The sequence below is a fragment of the Bactrocera tryoni genome, chromosome 4 (assembly GCF_016617805.1).
Source record: "Bactrocera tryoni isolate S06 chromosome 4, CSIRO_BtryS06_freeze2, whole genome shotgun sequence".
NCBI lineage: Eukaryota > Metazoa > Arthropoda > Insecta > Diptera > Tephritidae > Bactrocera > Bactrocera tryoni.
In genome coordinates, this window is record NC_052502.1 from 16,455,215 (window position 1) to 16,475,914 (window position 20,700).

General features: G+C 35.9%; 1 protein-coding gene across 3 annotated transcripts in view; it reads left to right on the forward strand.

Annotated features, from left to right (window-relative positions):
* LOC120775337 (platelet binding protein GspB) overlaps positions 1–20,700 on the forward strand; it is a 376,877-nt gene that overhangs the window by 293,792 nt on the left and 62,385 nt on the right. For all 3 annotated transcript variants that reach the window (XM_040105481.1, XM_040105480.1, XM_040105482.1), the window contains 3 exons: positions 10,279–10,470; positions 10,615–11,985; positions 12,057–12,188. In XM_040105481.1, the coding sequence (XP_039961415.1) occupies positions 10,279–10,470; positions 10,615–11,985; positions 12,057–12,188 (1,695 nt within the window). The remainder of the gene's footprint in view (positions 1–10,278; positions 10,471–10,614; positions 11,986–12,056; positions 12,189–20,700) is intronic.

Here is a 20,700-nt window from a genome sequence, read left to right on the forward strand (position 1 = left end):
AGCAGCCGCCGCATTTGAAGCCAATTGTAACGCAATTGTGGCAGAACAAGCGCTGAAAACACAAATGTTGCATGCAACAAGCAACTATGCCGAAGCAAATACTATAGAGTAATGCCAATTGCTATTTTTATTTGTTATTGCTCGCATCTTAGTGTTGTTGTGCTTGCTTGCCACGTTTGCATTTTTCGTGAACTTGTCACGATCTGCAATAAATTTCACGATGATTGTTGCTTTATTTGCCAAAATGTGCGCACAGACACACACCTATGAATTAGTAGAGACAAACACTCGCATACAGTTTGAGCCCAGCTGCTTGCCACATTGCAGTTGTAAGAGCGGGTGTAGTAAAATATTTCTGCCAGTTCAAGTAGGTGCATGATTCCTGATCAAATTCGCAGATCCGTTGCATATTTTAGTGAAAAAAGTGCTGAAATTTTAATTTCTCGAATTATGTACATATGTACATACATATGTATATGCACGATCTGAGAAGTTCTTTAAAGTATCATTAACTGTAAATTGTAATAACTTAGCTTTAAATTGTGTAGTTGTTACAGAGAATTTTTAGATAATAAAAATTTTGAGTCCCGAAAATTTCGGGACTGATTTCGGGATCCCGGAATCTAACAAAGCAATTTTCCGATCAAATTTCGGGATCCCAAAAATGTAAAAAACAAATTTTCCAATCAAAGCACAAATTTTCTTATTTTAAAATACATTTTACCGGTGCCGAAAAAATTGAGCTTATTCACTTTGGAATTTTCAAAATATATTCTACGCTATTCAATGTTGTATGTATGTGCATACATACACATATGTATAGTATGTATAAAATTCCTTAAATACAAAGCACGTTTTCAAATGCTTTTCTTTCTAGACTTTTTTATACACGTACAGTTGGCATCGTCGATGTGCAGATGCATATAATTTCATATCCCTATCCGCAATTGCTATAGAACTCGTGTATCAACACATTGAATATCAAAAAATATAGTGCGATGAATTTAAATAATTACGACGAAAAAATAAATAATTAATTTCGGTATCCCGAAACTAGTCCCGAAAAAATGTAAAAAATTTTTTTGGAAGAATTTAACCCTTATGTTAATAACCGGGTACCCGGGTACCCACCGCGGTGTATTTTGGTGAATAGCTTAAAAAAATTCAGTATTTCATTTTAAGCTCTCAAATCGTCGTTTTTTAACTTAAAGGAACTCACGTTCATTGAATTGATTTTTTTTAATTTTTTTTTTTTATAATTATGACGAAAAAGTATTAATTTCAAAAAGTTTTAAATTAAATTTTGGCATCTCGAAATTAGTACCGAAAAAAGGCGAGAATCCTTTTTATTTTTATTATAAGATTTTTTAAAAATGTAGGTATGTCATATTTAACAAATTTTACTATTATTTTCGGATTTTTGTTAAATATTTAAAATATTTTCTAGAATATACGGAAGAAGGCTCTTCGAAGCGACTACCTCAATATTTTCGAGTTTATTAAACTATCCGCTAAATATATGATTTCAATATCTTACACCCAATACATAATTTCATGAGTGCACTAGTTATCTGACTTTTCGCATACACACACACTCATATGAAAAGCAAGCATGCGCACAAACATAAATACTTGACCATTGATAATTTCTAATTGCCTTAAACATGAACTTAGTGCAAGATTTATTTTTATTTGCTACCATTTTCACCTCATATCCTGGTCTATAAGTCTACCCGGAGTCGTAAACAAAAGACGCAAATAGCCAAGAGTGCCTTACAAATGCAAGCAGATCAAACGAAGAGCAGCAAACGTATTGTGTTTGTAGCGCATGCGCGTGTGTCAAACATATCCAAACGTATTAATATAATATTTTCTGTTGCCTCATTGATTAGAGCAATGCGAAATAAAACAAAAGCAACAACAAATAAAATAAATTGCCCCATACGCAATGTTGTGGCATGTGTGAGCGAGCAACAAGCGCGGCAACAGCAATAAATGTGTTTGTGAAATGCGCTGGTAGCTGCACCGAACAGGTATCTATAAAGAATCGGACTCATAAGAATCTTAATTTACTGCGTGGCAAGTGTGGTCGCAGCGCAGCAGCCATTGGCGCAGCATCAACAGCAGCTGTTGCAAGTTGCAACTGTGCTTGAATTACTTTTATCTGCAACCATGTGTGCATGTGACTTTGTTGTGTGCCATCTATCTGCTTGTTTGACGGCGCACGCGCACAGCAACTTTTAATTTGATGACGATTTTATGAGTTGAAATGGAAATTGCAACGCCTCCAGACACGCAATGCCGCATTGAGTTGGACCGACGATGATGATTCTGAAAAGTGCTGATATGCATGTGTTGCTGTATGTGTGTATGCATGCGTACATGAAAATTGCAATCGATTCTATGAATTGCGCGTGCAGCTGGTGGCACAAACATAAACAATAATTGAGAGGGAGAAAAAGCTATTGCGTGCAACGTGTGGCAAAGTATGTGAACAGCAGTAAATAAAAAAAAGTTACACAATTTTCCACAATTTTTTCTTCAACCGAAAAGTATAAGACGAAATTTCGGGATTTAATTGGAGATCCCGAAATAGTCCCGAAACAAAATTCTATTGTTTTTAGGGTATTTTTTTTTTTGTTTAATTAAAATACTTAATATTAAAATTTCGGGATTAAATTCGGGATCCCGAAATAGTCCCGAAACAAAATTCTATTGTTTTTAGGGTAACTTTTTTCCTTTAATTAAAATTCTTAAAATTATAATTTCGGGGCTGAATTCGGGATCTCGAAACAAAATTGTTTTGTTTTCATTGTAAATTATTTTTACTTTAATTAAAATACTTAATCCCGAAAAATCACAATTTTAAGTTAGATCCCGAAATAGCCCCGAAATAAAATTCTATTGTTTTCGGTCTCAATGTGTATCTACTATCCTAATTTTCTCGTTAATTTAAAACATAAATTTGAGATTTCGCGAGTAAATTCGGGATCCCGAAATAATACAAACATTTTTATTATATTTATTATTTTATGCATAAAAGAATTTCTATCAGAAATTTGTTATAAAATACGCAAGACATTGAACTTTCTCATACAAAAACCGGTAGAGTTAATCAGTTCCCCTCAAAGCCCTCTTTCGATTACTATTTAAACCTGATTTTCTCTTTTGCGTTAAGACTTCAGTTGCCAGCGCTCAGTTCCTAATTGAATGGGAGTTGTGGCAGCAACTCTTTAAATTTATGCTTGCCAATTTGCCACAGCGCAGCTTGCCACAACCGATCGGCTGCGCTCGGCTTTATATGCGCACACTCCCCGTGGTCATTTGTTTTTCGTGCACGCAACACATTTTTTCACTTTTGCCATTCATTTGCAGGACTAACAACAACAACTGTCAGCTGCTAGCTTGCCACAGCCGCTGCCGCAGCCTTCAGTCACAGCCATTGGCGTTCATTAGCTTTGGGGGCGTCAACGTCTCGTTATTAACAGCGCGATCAATTAAGCGCTGCCATTCGGTCGGTATGCCGTCCAGTTGCGGCAATGATTTGCTAGCCGCCAAATGCCAATGCCAACAAATGTTTCTCATCCACAATTCTTAATCGTCGCGCAATCAGGAAATTCGATTTTGCTAATAGTAACGTTAGAAACGTAATAACGCCAAGACACCTCCGACTGCCGCATGCGCCTTAACTTATAGTATGTGTGTGTGTGTCTGTGGCTTGCGGGGTCACTCCCACTGGAAAGTGTACATTTCTGGATCGCAACAAATCGCCGCCAGCAATTGGTATGAGGCGTAAACACGAATCAAAATACAAGTACTATGTAGGCGCTCTGGGGGAGAGGGGCGCTAAAGCTGAAGCTGTGACAACTGATCGCAATGAGAGCGTGAATTTAATGCCCGGCGATTGCTGGAGGCATCTTCAAATGCTGTCGCTGGTTGGCTCAACAGCTGGTTGTTGCTGTTGTTGCATGCTGGCGGTGGGAAGGCGGAAATCGCTGGAAAGATTGGATTTTTAATAAATTGCAGTGCAAACTCGCATTGACAGCCGATCATAAAGCATTACGGTAAAGAAAATATAGTTTTGTTCGCCTTTTCTACAATTTAATGGATCGCCATAAAGTAATAGGCAAAAGAAATTGTTGTTGATTAACGGGATAGGCGACAATAAAGTATGGCGGCTAGTATAATCGGGTATACTTTCCTTGCAAAATGAAAAGAATTTGTAGTCTTCGGCAGATCGAAATTATATAGAACATGAAGTTATAATATTTACGTGAAGTGATGGTCTCTTTTGTCCAAAGCCAAAGCATAAACCCTTCAAATAAAAGTCCTTAGCGCCATTTATACCAAAAAAAAACTCAAAAATTGATGTTTAAATGAATAAACAGCGGATTTTCAAAATAAAATTGATCTTCAATACATTAGAGTACTCAGAACTCGGAGTAGTTGACATATCGAAAGTAATTATTTGTAGACTTATTTGTGGTTGTTGCACCTAAATTAGGCACAATGGACCTAAGGTCGCCTTGCAGTCCTCATCTATTTATCTTACACTTTAATTGGTATCAAAATTTTATTCTTTTTTCATATTTCCACGTAGCACTCGGTATTTTGATTGACGCTTGTATATAACTAAAGTATAAAGTATGAAATCTATAAACCTATTGAGAATTACATTGATTATTCGCTAAAGTGAATGAAATATTTCCCTTTACATATTTGATTCTCTCAACTACGCCATAGGCATTGGTATAAAGCGAACTGGCTTAAAACTTACGAGATCTATCACGTACAGTGTAAATCTCAAATAAGTAGATAAGTTAGAGTAAAAACCCCACAAAAAGCAAGTTCGCCGTAAAGAGAATTAAATACTTCTTTTCCTTAATTATGGGAGAGTTTTAGATGTAATTTAAACATTTTGTTGTAATTCAATACGAGATAGGTACTTGTTTTGGGAGAAAAACGGTTTTTGTTGAAATGGTTACTTGAGCTCAATCGTTCTGAGCAGGGACGGATCCCAGTGGGTCAATTCCCACGTTCAAAACAAGTTGCTCACAATATCAAGGAATTTTTTTTTTACTTTTGAAAATCAGAAGTATTCATGCATTTCTCGACTGTTAATAAGCTTGGCCAGCTGAACTTTCACTATGAACTCTATGTTCACTTAAGGTTCTGAAGTGTTCTGAAAACTTTATAATTTTAATATGATTGTACAGAAAAGTTTTCAGAACACTTCAGAACCTTAAGCGAACAGAACATTTTAGTTTCAGAACTAATAGAAGGACTGAACCTCATTCCAGCTTTAGCTGAAAATATGACTCAAAAATTTAAATGGAGGACCGAACTAACTAATTTAACATGAGGGCTAACTACATATACCAACTACTTGAGTATGTATACCATATAACAAAGGGATCGTTAGAGAAAAGTTGACAGTATGGTCGAATTTGTTTTCAGAAAAGTAAAAATCTAAATGCAGTACTGAATGTGTCTAACATACATACATATATGTATAACAAAGGGATCGTTTGAGAAAAGTCTATATTATGGTTGATTTGGTTTCTCGGAACTGAGGAGCGACTAAAATTATAAGTATTTCGGGGCTGTTAGGTCATTTAAAACGACGTCGATTTCTATACTTAATTATCCATGAAGTTGAACGTTTGTGCTGTCATATTCTTGAATACTGAAATGTTAACCGCGGGATCCCGATCATGATACCGATTTTTTCACTCAGGCTTTATAAGTTTTTTCTTTTACCTCTGAAGTTGTCAACTGTATACATTTACTAAAATCCCGAAATTCGGTTTTTGGTATCCCGAAATTAGTCACAATCGTTACTAAATTTTATGCGTTTTTTATTTATTCCTCAATTTGATAGTTTCTGTTGATATTTGCTCGAATCCCGATATGTTAACTTCGGGATCCCGATTTTTTCAATCACGTTTTTTGAGTTTTTTTTGTTTATTTTTGAAGTTGACGCTCTTTGTATACATACATACATTTACTAAAATCCCGACATTTTATTTTCGGTATCCCGACATTAGTCCCAATTTTTACTAAACTTTTTTGCATTTTTTTATTTATTTCTTAAATTGATAGTTTTTGTTGACATGTACTCAAATTCCGAAATATTAACTTCGGGATCCCGATTTCAGTCCCGACTTTTTTAAATATTTTTTTCACTTAATGAAATGAATATGGCATACAAGGAATAGTTAACGGCTGAAATAAGCGATTTAATGCAGACACTCACACCCCTTATTTAGTGCGATACTCAAACGATGTTGTTGAGATCCACGATGTAATATGTAATCATGTGGTTCCGTTGGAGAGTCTGGAGTTGGAAATAGGTTAGGCTAGCTTTTGATGATTTTTCCTACTTTAAAAAAAACTACACTGCACGGAAAACATTAAGAATAATAATATTCAGATACTTTTTTCAAAATCTTCAAAAAGGCCTGAATAAGCATATATAAAATTAAGTAAATATATACAGAAATATTTTGTTTCTATGGTTTAATTAAATTATTATTATTTTAAATTTTATTAAGAATGATTTGCATTTTAGTTTTACAAATTTTTCTTAAAAATGAGCCTACAACTGCTTATTGGACGCATAAATACCAATAACCGCCAAATAAAACCCTAAATAAAAGTGTTTGTTGTTGTTATTAGTGCTAGTCGCTGCGCTTAAGTGCGCAATATAATGTTGAAATATATATACGAACACTTATTTGCGCCTTTGTTGCAGCAAGCGGCCCACCTTGGCGGCAACACAGAGAATTTATTTCCTCAGGCGTCGACACTTTTCTTTTTCCACCAAATTTATTTTCCCCACACACCATTGCAGCGCATTGGTGAAAACTAAGGAGTGTTACCACTAAAATATTCGATGATATTTTATGATATGCGAAATTTAATGGCAAAATAAAAATAACAAAAAAAACGATGTTGCAAAAAAGCAGCAACAACGTTGAAAAACATAAATTCGCTGTGTAGCAAGCGCGTTGCCACAACTTGTGGACAGTTATAGTGCAACACGTGCAATGTGTAGCAGCGGACTTGGAAAAGTTGTTGCCGCCTGTGGCCGTTGAGGCAGTGGTGAAGGCGTTAACAGCATGCCGCGCATGCGCACAAACGAACAATGCTGACTTGAGTGCAACAATTTGTAGCAAGTTTGCGGAGAACGAGTTTTCTTTGCTTTTGAGAAAGAAAAAAAATATTTTCTAAATAATTATTAATGCATGACAAGAACAGTGCTCTAGCTGTTTTCTATGCTTGAACAATATTTTTGCTTTTATTTTCGAAATAAATCGCTTTTGGTCATTTGGGGATTTTCACGCAGTCCACCAGCTATACATCCACTTTTTTATGCTTGCCACATGCTACTTCTATGCATTGCGTTGATTTTTATGTGCGCATGCGCAAAGCCTTCACGCAAATTAAAAGCGCGCCACAGTCACACAATCACAATCGCAGGCACAAGACGCAAGGCAGAGCGCGCGAACGGCAACCAGCTGCGCAGCACAACACACAGTTTCAACGCCTTGGGGTAGGCAATGATATGCGATGCATATTTCGTGCACACTTGCGGGCCAAAAAATGAATGCAACATTGGCGGCGGCACATACCTTAACCACAGCCTCATACACACACACACACTCGCACGCGCAGCGTAACTCTTGTGGCATGCGTTCGCTGGCGTTGCGTTGCTCCTTGCCGCGGTTCTTTTTCGCTTCAACGCCCATATATTGCGTTGGTGCAACATACACTTTGCTGTTGTTGTTGTTGTTGTTTGGGCATTTTGCGCAGGCGCTAACGATTTGTTGAGGTTGTAAATAAAGGAAATCGTTGCATGCGGCGGGAAATTGAAAAACATCAGCGCTAAAATAACAACAAAAGCTATATAAATTTAAAAACACTAACAACGCTGTTGAGCGTAATATTTTAACGCAATGGCTATGGCAATAGCAATAACAACAATAACAATTGTCCAAATTGTTATGAGCTTTATGAAATTTATATGCACATATTTACTAATGCATCGTCGCCTGCGTGTGTGTGTGTGGGTGTACACTTATATTTTCTTGCCGCCATATATTTGGCCTCGCCGGTTAGTTGTGCGACCACAGCGCACACATTAGGGAAATTTCAATTACTCCAAAAGTGCGTCCCGAAGCGTCGCAGCCGGTTGGGTGGACCCTGCCACAGCAAGCCGGCCGGACCGAAAGTGGGCCAATTGCATTTGTGTTTGCGTTATTTATGATAGTGCATTGGTGGTGCGCTTGGGCGCAAAATATTTTTCCTTAATTCTGATTGCTTGCTCAATTTTATTTTTGTTTCTATCAGCAATCTTCTGTGTGGTACTAGTGTGAGGGACTATCACTGTGGCATGATATTTTGTACCTAAGTGTGAACAAATTCAATTAGTTGCTTGTAGTGAAGTTATTTGGTCGTAAAAACCAATTTTTCCTGGTTGATATACAAAATAGTTCCAATAAATTTATGACTTTTTTTGTGATGGTCACAAACTTTTAAGCTTCCAAAACTTCCTTCTTCTTTTTTATTGGCGTAGACAATGCTTACGCGGTTATAGCCAAGTTTACAACAGCGGACCAGTCGATTTTTCTTTTCGGAATTTGCCGCCAGTTCGAGATTCCAAGCGAAGTCAGGTCCTCCTTCATCTGGTCTTTCCAACGAAGTGGAGCTCTTTATCTTCTTTTGCTTCTTCCGGCGGGTACTGCGCCGAATATTTTCAGAGCTGAAGTGCCTTCGTCCATTCGGACGACATGACCTAGTCATCTCATCGTTCCATTGAATGCGATATTCGCCGTGACCAATGCGCAAAGGACTATAAATCTTCCGCAGAACTTTTCTCTTGAAAACTCTTAACGCCAGATGTTGTCATCGTACATTCCTCGGCCCCATAAAGCAGGATGGGAATATTGAGTGACTTATAGAGTTTGTTTTTGGTCTAGAACTTCCTAACTAACTAAATTCCGTGAGATTGTCGTGTAACACTCTGTAAAAGACCCATTTTGGGGCAAGAACTCTTTAGCAAGTGCCTAAAGCTGCAGAGGATGTAAAGCCTTTACACCGTGGAGCAAGTATTTAGCTGAGATCTTGTAATGAGTATTATATTAATACCACTTAGAGGAGGTATATGGAGTGAGCGATTCCCTATCTATCAAAAATTTATAGATTACCCGTTTCCTTGAGTTAAGATCCCTGATCACTTTCCTTAAAGTCTGCTTCAAATAACTTAAGAATATGACATGTTTTGTTCATAGTGGAAACCACACATTACATGAATCCATTTTTTTAACTTGATTCAAAGTATAATATGCCGAGGGAAAAAATCTACGAACAATAAGCATTTCTCCATATAGCACTAAACAGAAGAACTAAACATAATATAATAAAATTTTCTTTAACAAAATGACAAGTATCACAAGAGACTAGCTGACATCTTGGAATGGTAATTATATAACTCACACTTAGAGGAGAGTAATAGTAATGAGAGACCATCTTTTTATGGACTATTAATTTGTTGAAGTTAATAGTAATATCTTTCTGCTTCAAATAATTTAGGAATATGACATGCTCTGTCATTAAATACGTCATAGTGGAAACCACCCATTAGATAAACCCAGCTTTTCTAATTGGTTTCAACTATAGTGCGTTATGTCAGGGTAGAAAAATCTCAGAGTATAAGCTTTTTTCCACTATTGTATAACATAAAATAGAAGAGAGATAATTTAAGAAAGATTTATTAAACAAAATGACAACGTTTGACATAAAAATGACAGTAAACTGAGTCATTTCAAGTAAGTCGATTGTATTTTCTGTATTAAATTATATAAAAATAATATCAATTATGGATATAATTATATCTATGTATTATATATAATATATTATATATACTACATACATATATGTATGTATATATGACACATACTGGCATTTAGAGATCAGAAATTGACAGTTTGTCGTTTATATTAGTATCGTAAGAACTAAACTGCAAGAAATGTCAGTGCTTGTCAGCTTTCCGACTTCGAAATATGGTAAATATTTTTGAAATATTATGAAACAAATACTGAAAGAACTACTTATAATATAAATCGGGTCTTAGTGGCGCTCAAATTTTTTTTGTTACTAAACTTATTATTTTATGTCAGAAGAAAGGCAAAAATAATACTTTCAACTGCATATTGTACTTTTAAACATTAAACACGTATCAACTAATTATTCCTCTTCTCTGTTTTCTCTTTGCAGGTGGTCCTCTCGGCCTGTTCTTCGTATTTCCAGAGCCTTTTTCTGGACCACCCCGAAAAACATCCAATTGTGATATTGAAGGACGTGCGCTTAGCCGAACTGAAAACATTAGTCGAATTCATGTACAAGGGCGAAGTTAACGTGCAATATTGTCAGTTGTCGGCTTTGCTCAAAACGGCCGAGTCGTTAAAAGTAAGTCACGATAACTTAAAATGCTTAAAAAACAAGTTTACTTTATTTTAAAAAAAGACCGAGTTTACTTTATTTTTAAAAAGGACCGAGTTTAAAGTCCTTTTTTCACTAAAACCATCCACTCTCTCTCTAATCCATACCTAGGTTAAGGGCTTAGCAGAGATGACCAATCAGAACACAACACTCAGAGAGCCAGAACGTGAACCGGATCGCCTGAGACCGCATTCGCAACCTATTAAAAGCACTTGTGACAGTCCCGTCGATACAGCGCTAGCGAGCGGGTCCAATACATCGTTAGCCACCTCAGCCGCAAACTTAGCCACATCAGCCGCTTCGTCGCCAGCCGCCGCAGCCGGCACAGCCTCAACAAACGCCACCGCGAACGCAATAACAGCGCCAGCAACTACGACGCCAGTCAGCACAACAGCGGCTGCCGTTGTGGCTGCAGCTGCCGCAGCCGTTGTAGCGGTCACTCAGCAACAACAGCAACAACAACAAGCTGCCACAGCGTCTGCCTCCACATCAACGACGTCCACGTCTAGCACAAGCGCCGGCAGCAGCGCCGGTTCCGCCACTACGGCGTCTACAGCGCAAAAACGTGACGCTAGCGGTGAACGCAGCGGCGGCGGCGGTAGTCCGTCATCGTCAGCGCCACCCACAAAGCGTCAACAAATGTCACCGGAACGCGACTCCTCACCGCTGCCGCTTGATCTCTACCAGGGGCGCAGTGCCGCCGAAGCCGCAACACTTGGCCAGGATGGTGGTGCGCGTGCCACGAGCGAAGAACGCGATGCGACGACGCATGCCATTAGCAAAAATAACAACAATAGCAGCAGCAATAAGAATACGACGAGCAGCGGCGGTGGTGGTGGCATTGCCAGTGGGATGAGCACGCAGACGGCGCATCACAATAACGGTAATGGCGACAACAAACCGTCGCGGCGACGCGATGACTCGGACGATGAAGACGATGACGATGAGCCGCATCACGGTATTACCGCGCTCGATTCGCCGCCCGCACGACCCGGCTCCTGCAGTGTGCTGGACGTGGTGGAGAAAATCGAAGAGCCCGACAGTTACGACGAAGAAATGGATCTAGATGACGATGTGGAGGACAATAGCTCGAACGATGCTATGGGTTTGAATATGAAAATCGGCGCAGCCATTAGCCACACAGCGGCTGCGCTGGCTTTACCCTCACCGCTGGGGGGTGGCAGTGGCGGCGGTGGCGGTGATCCAGAGTCGGCGCGCTCAACACCCGCTGCTGCAACCAGCTCAACATCGTGCGGCGGTCTCATACTCGCCTCGGATCTCACACACCAACAACAGCGTGCGACTTCGCGCAGTCCACGCGATGCGGCGAGCATTGAGCGACCCGGCAGCAGTGGCGTTTGCGGCTTGCCCTCCACCTCGGCGGGCATGAGTCCCAGCTCGTCGGCGGCAGCAGCTGCCGCAGCGGGCAGTGATGCGCTGGCGGGCACCTCCGGTCTGGGACCAGTGCAGTCCGTGCCGCTGGTGAGTTTTGTGTGGAAGTTTTAGTGGATTTGAGTTGCCTTTAATTTTATACTTCTCTTTGCAATCCGCAGTCACTGAAGAAGGAGATCGATTGCAGCGAGGATGACAACAGCAACAGCCGTCACATGCATCAGCCGCGTTCGGCGTCGGCGGGCGGTGGTTTGGGCGGCGATTTGGACTATCGCCTGACCACACACGAGTCGGTAAGTGCAAACGTAAACTTAAAGGCTTGTCCTTTCTATTAAATTTGCATATGAAAAAAAGCAAAAACAACAAAAAAATAAGAATAAGTGATAAAAGTGTTTAGTTTTTCTTTTGTTGACGTTTTCACTCCTGTTCGATTTCGATTTTCAAATTCAAATGATACCGTTACATTACTTACTACTTACTACTACTACATAAAATACCACCATATATATTCGATATATATTTATATATAAATATATTATATATGCAAATATATTTATTAAATATGTTTTTTGCTCTTCGTCGTGTTCTTTGTCTATGAATTTGTTTACCTACTACATATCTACGTACATCACGTTTACTTTTTTCTATACAATATAATCACTAGGATATTTTTATGATTACGTTTTGTACTTTTTTTTTTGATTCCAATGGCGATGTTTTGTTTAACAGTTGCTGTCGTTGATAAGTTTTGTTGAAAGAAAAAACACATAAAATAATAGCGTAAGAGCTTCAATTGCAAACATTTTAAGCTTAAATAAACAAAGTGCACATTTTTGATTTATAGCCTCCCCAAGCCCACGACAAAAAATAAATTCAAATAAAAAATAAATAAAATAAAATAAAACACTAACAATTTTAGTGCCAAAATTTACAATTTTCTGCGACAAAATTGGTTTACAAAAAATTTGTAAATGCACGCCATAAAAAGCGCCCACCTCCAAAAAAAAATTGTAAAAATTTGTTGCAACATTGGTAGAGAAAAAAATTAAATTATAAAAATCTGCACGAAATTTCCATTTTTCAAATTTCCCTTTGCATTTCCGCCAAATTTTATATGCGAAAAAAATCCTCGCGTTGCCATATAAATTTTCGGTTGACATTTTATGTTTGCCATGTTGCATGTTTGCCGTATCAAAAATTGCTAAATAAATAACACACGCTTAAGAACAATAAAAAAATCTAAACACAAACACACGTAGACATATATCAGTTATTTCCCATTTGGCCGCCATTTATATTCACACATATGTACATACCTTTACTTATACTATACATACCACCTGCCACACAGCCTAACCTCACGCGCGCTATTTTCTGCCGCCAATTTCGCCGTTTTATTTATTTAATAACTCGCTGGTAATTCGATTTTTTTTTTCATTTGTTTTTGTTAGCTTCCCCTTGTTGTTTTTGTAGCGTTAGAACATTTTACCATTCCGTTGCTGATTTTGATTTTGATTTCATAAATGTCGCGTGTTGCCGTGTGCTCAATTTTTTACCGTTATGCCGTATAGTCTATACAGATACATATGCGCTACATGGTTGTTGTTGTTGTTACAACTTTTTGTTACTTTTGATTTTAATTTTAATTTCTCCGCTATGTTCTCGCCTAACCCGTTGTGCATTTTATTAGTTTACCAGTTTAGCCAAAGTTACATACACCCACACTAACATGCATTGACTCGGTCCCTTAACCGCCCAGCTGTTCAGCCAACTTACCGCCCCGCTCCCGCCCTGCGCTTGTGTCCAGTACCTATGCATTTGTAAATAGCAAAATTGTTTATTGCGTTCGTTGCGCACCATTTAATCAAATTTTCTAGTAAGCTATTCGTTTTTACCGTTATTTGAAATTCTACTAAATTAAAATTTCTCTTGCATGCATTCAGTTTTCATGTTTTCGCGCAAAACTAGCGAATTTAACGAGTTTTTTTTAAATTTATAAAAGTAAAGCACGTAAGAGTATTTGGTTTTTTTGTTGTAAAAAACGCATATTTTATATAAAAATAGCAGTAATTAATTAAAAATGTATAATATATGAGATTATAATAAATATAATATTTTCATAGCATACTTTTAAGAGCAAAGTTCAAAGTTATAATATTTTTTAGCATACTTTTGAGGGCAAAACTCAAAGGTATTATCACTGGAAGCAAAGTATTATTTATATTTAATAACAATATATTTTATGTATTTACTACATAAGAACTATGAAATTGGAGAAAACTTTTTCTTTGGGCTATATCATATTTGCAAAACTAACTGTTATATGTGGATTCGCCATACTTTTATAGAATAAAGATTAACTGAATTTCGTACGCGAAACGTAAACTTAAAGGCTTTGTTATTATCCTTGTGGTAGGGGAATGTTGATAAAGAGACGTACTTTGTAAAGCCAGATTGAGGTTAAGTTTAATTTAATCTGAAGTATTTGTCATACAGGACGTCAACGCTTTTTACGAACTTTACAAATCGCTTGATATCTAATTTTAATACTTCATTTAGTCTCTTGAACTACGAGGCGCCTAGATAGCTAAGACGAGTTCTAGATAATGCTGTACAAAAGCATAGAACGTGTTCCAGCGTCTCTGTCATACCTACATCCCTGCACTTTCTGCATGCATCGTCGTTAGTAATTTCCATCCGGCTCGAATGTGATGACCAAAACCGTCCTGCAGTATTTTTTTTCTTTTATATAGTAGGGAGAAGCTCGAAAGTTGGAGTGCGGAACTATAATTTGCTAAACCTGACCTACTCGCTACTCAAGACTCTCGCACGGAACCACCAGATAAGCTATTATTTCGTGAGAGTGACAAGATATTTTACGTATGCTCTATAGCACGCACGCACTGACGCCTATTCTGTTGTAACTGCCTTAATTTAGTCTTTATGGAAGTTGCCGCTTCGCGAACAGCTTGCCACTTGTCATAGGACTGATACATAAATGCGTACAAATTCCTGACGTCATTTTGAATTTGTATATTTAATATTGGGATCAGGTGGAAATCAAAATTCCCATGTTATCTAGTTATCCATGTGGATGTCAGGTATAACTCTGTGTGTCCACCGTCTTTGGGTTGAAGTTGCCACCGTTGCTGCCATATAATAATGCTCTTTCTTCTCTTCCCGCTTATTTTGATTTCTGATAGCTCATATAATCTCGTGAATTCGTTTCCCTGGTTGTCTAAGGGCGGCATACTGACTAGTACTTCTGCTGTATCGGTGGATATAGTTTGGAAAGCACTTGTTACTCTAATTGCTGTGAGTCTATGCACCGCATTTATTGGTCTGTCGTACGCTTTTATATATAGCGCCAATAACCATACTGGAGCGGCATGTATTATTACTGAGTTCATGGCTTTTGCGATTAGAAGTCAACGGCTGGAGCACACACAGCCTCTATTTGCCATCATTATTGATAAGGCATTGTACATAAATCGTATTTTCTTTATTGGCTGTGTATGCCAAGTGCTGCTTGAACTTCAGTTTTGAGTCCAATATTACCCCTTAATAGGTCAACTGTGGCTGTGAGAGTAGTGAGAGTTATATTTTCCTCAATTTTTCTGGTGCTTATGAGCAATACTTCAGTTTTGTGCCCAGCTAATTCCAAACTCATGGACGAAAATCATTGGCGCAGATCATTTATGTATTCATTACATTAATTTTGGAGGTCATCAAATTGTTTAGCTACAGCCTTATAGTGGTAAAGTCGTCCAGGTATGCGATTAATTTAACGTTTTTTGGTTATGGAATTCTCAGCACCGCGTCATACACCAGATTCCATAAAAAAAACCTAATACTGAATCTTATGGTACTCCACTTGAAATAAAATAGCTCTTAGTGCATTCGTTGGTGATGCAGATCAGCTTTCTATTTTAAAATAACTCATAACGATATTTCTGAGGTACTGAGGTGTGCGTATTTCATATAGGGCTTCGAATATGATTGTCCATTTAGCTGATATGTGCAGGCTTGCGACAGCGAGGGTATAGCAAAGACGATCACTCTGATATGTTTTCAAAAAAAAAAAAACATATTTGCCTGCAAAAAAAAAATTACTTTCATTACGCTTTCCCGCGAATTCCTTTGCTTTTACTTTATTTTCAACAAATTTTATTCAAATAATCCTTAACGGTGAACACTTTTGCTTTACTTTTGCACTGTAGCAAAGACAAGTGGCAAAAAAGCAAGAGAAAAATTACAAAAAACTGAAAAAGAAATATAATTAAAAACATATATGAATGTATACATATGTATGTACATATATGTATGTAAAGAAAGCAGCGAGTAACGAGTGAGCAAAAGCAAAAAACGAGCAAAATGATAACGAATGTGGTGAATAAGAAAGCGGTAACTTGTCTAACAACAAAAATTTTTGTTTTTGCCACAAATAAAGAGCAAACAGCAAACGCACTCAAAATTCAAAACGCTTGACAGATTCCGTTAGCGCATAGCTTGTCTCAAATAGATACTCAGAACATGTACATAGGCATAGATACACAGCTGCAGGTACATATGAAGGCAAGCCAAGAGGCATACCAGACCCTCTTGGTCAAAATATATATTTTAGTTGGCTATTTGTTTTTGGTTTAAAAACATGCTGTAACATGCTACCTGCAACAATTTATTACACACATCTCATACATATACATAAGTAAAATATAAAAAATAGAAATATTTGTAAGCTTTTATTGAAGAGAATATATTTTCATCCTCAGCAATCGTTGCTGTTCTCACGCTCTTAGAAGTGCTACAAAATGTGGTTGTAATCACAAATAATCGCAAAAAACTCAAAAGTAGGTTGCCTCATTGAAAAAAGACGTTTTCGTAAATTTCGGTCTTTCGACTTACTTTTTACGGTGACGTCAATTTTCTTGCTAATGTTCTTGTTGTTTTTGAAATAATACTTTTTTAAGGCTTTCTAAATTTAGTCAAGTCTTATGTACAGATTATTTCGAGAGTTTGCGAAAATTTAACACAGGGAAAAATCTAATTTTGAGAATATTATCATAAATATTAGAACGGTATTAAAAATATTTATTGAGATCGTCACTTCATATGATAATAGATTATTTTGAATATCTAGAATTTGTTATGTTCAGCCTTAGTATCATTAATGGTACTAAATGGTACTCCATCTAACCTCTCTTTGATATTTTGGACACGTGACTTTTTTTTTTAATTCATAGTAAACTTCATAAAGCAACTTACTTGTTAGTAAAAATCAGTTTCAAAACCTAAATTTTTTGCTTTTCGGTTCGAAACCCCTTTTTCAGAAACTCCCACGCACGACACCACTGTATCGTAACTACCTGCTGTCACTGTAAACTTTATCTAACGCAGCTCTGTTACGTTAACATTAAGCTGTTGCGCCTGCAACATTGTGTCAGCAGCGCTGCACTTCAAAATATGTTGCTTTTATTTTGCATACCTTCAGGCGGCAAGCAATAAGTAGATGATGGGCGCTGCTACGCTACATCTTGAAAGTCCGTGGGGACATTTTAGCGCAAGGGTTTTACTTGCCTCAAAAGTATATATGTGTTTTATTTGTTGAAAGCGAAAAATAAAAGGATATAGTAAAAATAACGGTAATTCTCCGCAGAGGTTTTCTCTAAGCTTGCCTTGAAACTTTTTATGCCACAAAAAAATATTTTTTAGAGTTCTCACATTTACATTTCTCATTACTTTCGTGAAATGATATTGTAGTATGCTGTAGTATGTTTGTATGTGCGTGTGTGACTTGTCAAGTACGACTCTGAATGTTCCTATTTCTCTGCTATTTCCCAGCCTACATTGCAATACGGCTGTTGAAGTTCATTTTATGCGTCTGTTAATTCCTTTTTGCACTCGTTGCGTACTTGCAACATGTCTTTTTGCTACTGTCAAATGCAAGCGAATTCATATACTATTTTATTTTATTATTATTAGTTTTTTTTTTATTTTTTGTAAGCCTACATACATACATACATCATATGACGAAGTGAATGTGTATATATGAATGTTTCTTTTTATAGAAATGCCCCTCCGTGATTTTACCACATTTTTTCATGCTTACTTACACACTTCAATGCTCCAGTGAAGGTACTCGCATGCAGTCGAGAGCATAAATGTTGCAAAATGACATATACATATATGTACATACATACATTTGTGTCTATATAATATACATTTATATGTATATACATATATATTATACATTGCTGCAACGTCGCTTTGCTGTGTTTTTCTTATCTTTATTGTCAATGCGTTGTCACTCTCAGCCCAACATACCTTAGAGTTTCATATACATACATACCATGTACATACATATATGTACATATGTGTGAATGAAGCTGTACATTTCACTCTTTTCGCTCTGTATTGTTAATAAAATAAGAAAACTATAAAACTGCAATATATTTCAGCACATCTTGTTTAAATACGTATATGCAAGTTGGCTCTTAGGTCCTACTCTGGTGGATTTTTGTCAATATACCTTGAACAGGGTATCTATCTGTATATAAGCGATGTTGTCCCTCAAATTTGAGATAAGGTTCTGAAATTTTAAATTCGTCTATTCCACTCCCAGCAGCTGCTCATTTGCCGGAATCGTCAATATCGGACTACTATAGCATAGAGCCGCCATACAAACTGAACAATCCAAATTATGTTCTTGTATGGAAAACTTTTTTAATTGTTAAGATATTGTCATGAAATTCAGCACGGATTATTATCATAAGAAATGGTATTATCTCTGTAGAAATTGTGCAGATCAGACCACCATAGCATATAGCTGCCATACAAATTGACTGTTTAAGATCAAGTTTTTGTATGCAAATTGTGCAACCGAAATTGACATTTTTTCTTAACTTTTTTTCTTAATAACAATGAGAACATGGTTGGTTAATGCAAAGCTTCGTTTATTTTTATTCAAATAAAAGTTTAGGAAAGTGAAAACTTAAAGGCTCCCACTAATCAAAATGTATGCGACCATGTATCTTTAGTTTGTATATATGTACATATATATGTATGTGCGTACAGGTTAGTATATGTATGCCTTTTAGATAAGTGTACCAAGTTCAAATATTCAATTTTGTATTTGTTTTTAACTAAATAATTTACTAAATAACTTCAGTCACATCTTTTATGATAAATTCTAATCGTTTCATGTATTTTCAACTCCTTTTATTTTGGTAGAGTTCATTTTTTCTTCATAGACAGGCAGGTAATGCAATCTTACATATACATATTGATTATATGTATTTGTCAATATGCTACAAGAATGTTACTTGATTTGCGCTAAATAATCTAAGTAGTAATGCCTGGGCCCTAGTAACGACTTTTCGTCTTCTATCGAGTGCCAATAGGAATTTTGTGTGCTTCCGATCTACCGTTTTGCATATGACTTTTATAGTTTTGCACCCAGATAGCTTATAGCTGTCTACTTAGATGTTGACTCTGTAGTTGCCTGCAGGTGCATTAGAGGTCAGTTCCATGGCTTTCGCAATAGCAAAGATCTCAGCTTAAAATATACTGCAGTGGTCCGGCTACTTAAAAAAATTATGTATGATATGTAGACACATTTTTATGTATGTACATATACATATATACAATAACACTTTTTAAAGATTTTTTCAAAAATAATTCTATGGTTGCAACTTCCATATAATTTTATAAAAAACACATTTTATTTTACTTTTACACTAGTCGTGTTTCCTTCGCGTATATATGAACATATTTATATGCTATACGTGATTTTATGCACGATGTGTGTATGCATATACATATATATATAAATATTTATTATTTTTGTTGATGTAATGATTTTTCATTTCCTCTCTTTAGCTTCGTTTCAATCAGTATATTTTTATTTACTTCTACTGTCATGTCACTTTCTTTTAATTTTGAAAGTCGTTACGTTGTATAGTGCAGTACCCATAAACATATATACATGATATTTTTTTATATGCTAAAGGTATTTTTCTTTACATATGTACATATATATGTGTATATATGTATATATGAATATTTAAGTGTACACATAAGCGCTTTTGTCGAGTATTTGTGCTTGAAAGCGACACAGTGTAATATTCCCGAACCAAATAAAGGCAATTCCAAAATTTTTTTAAATTTAATTCGGAATTTGCTAATTAATGATATATTGATATATAATTTTATTAGATTTTTTTCATTTAATAATAATAATTATGAATTAAATTAAATTTTTTCAATTACGCAATTTAAGAGCTTTTTCTAATTGATAATTACAAATTATATAAAAAAATTTTTAATTTATTTTAAGTAAATAAAATTTTAACCTAAATTAATTAATTCCAACTTCTAATGAATTAAAATTTTATTTAAAACAAATATTAATTTCTTCTATTTAATAAATTAATAATTTTTGTTCAAACTGTTATAAAGTAAAATTTCTTCTTTTTTTTTACTAAAAAACCAAAAACATGTCATTGAAAGAAATTACAAGTTTAAAAATTACGGAAAAAAATATATGAATAAATATTAAGAAAAAAACAACGAATATTTTATTAACAAAGTATTAATTAATTAATTTTTTTAAACAATTAAAAAAAAATTAATTTTATTAGTTAATAATTAACTAATTAATAATAATTGGAAAAAATTTATTATTATTTTTTATTAAAATTTGTAACTATCAAAAACAACTTAAATTTTAATTAATTAATAAATAATATTAATTAATAAAATTAATATTAAATTTTAATAATTAATGAATATTAAATTAAAATAATA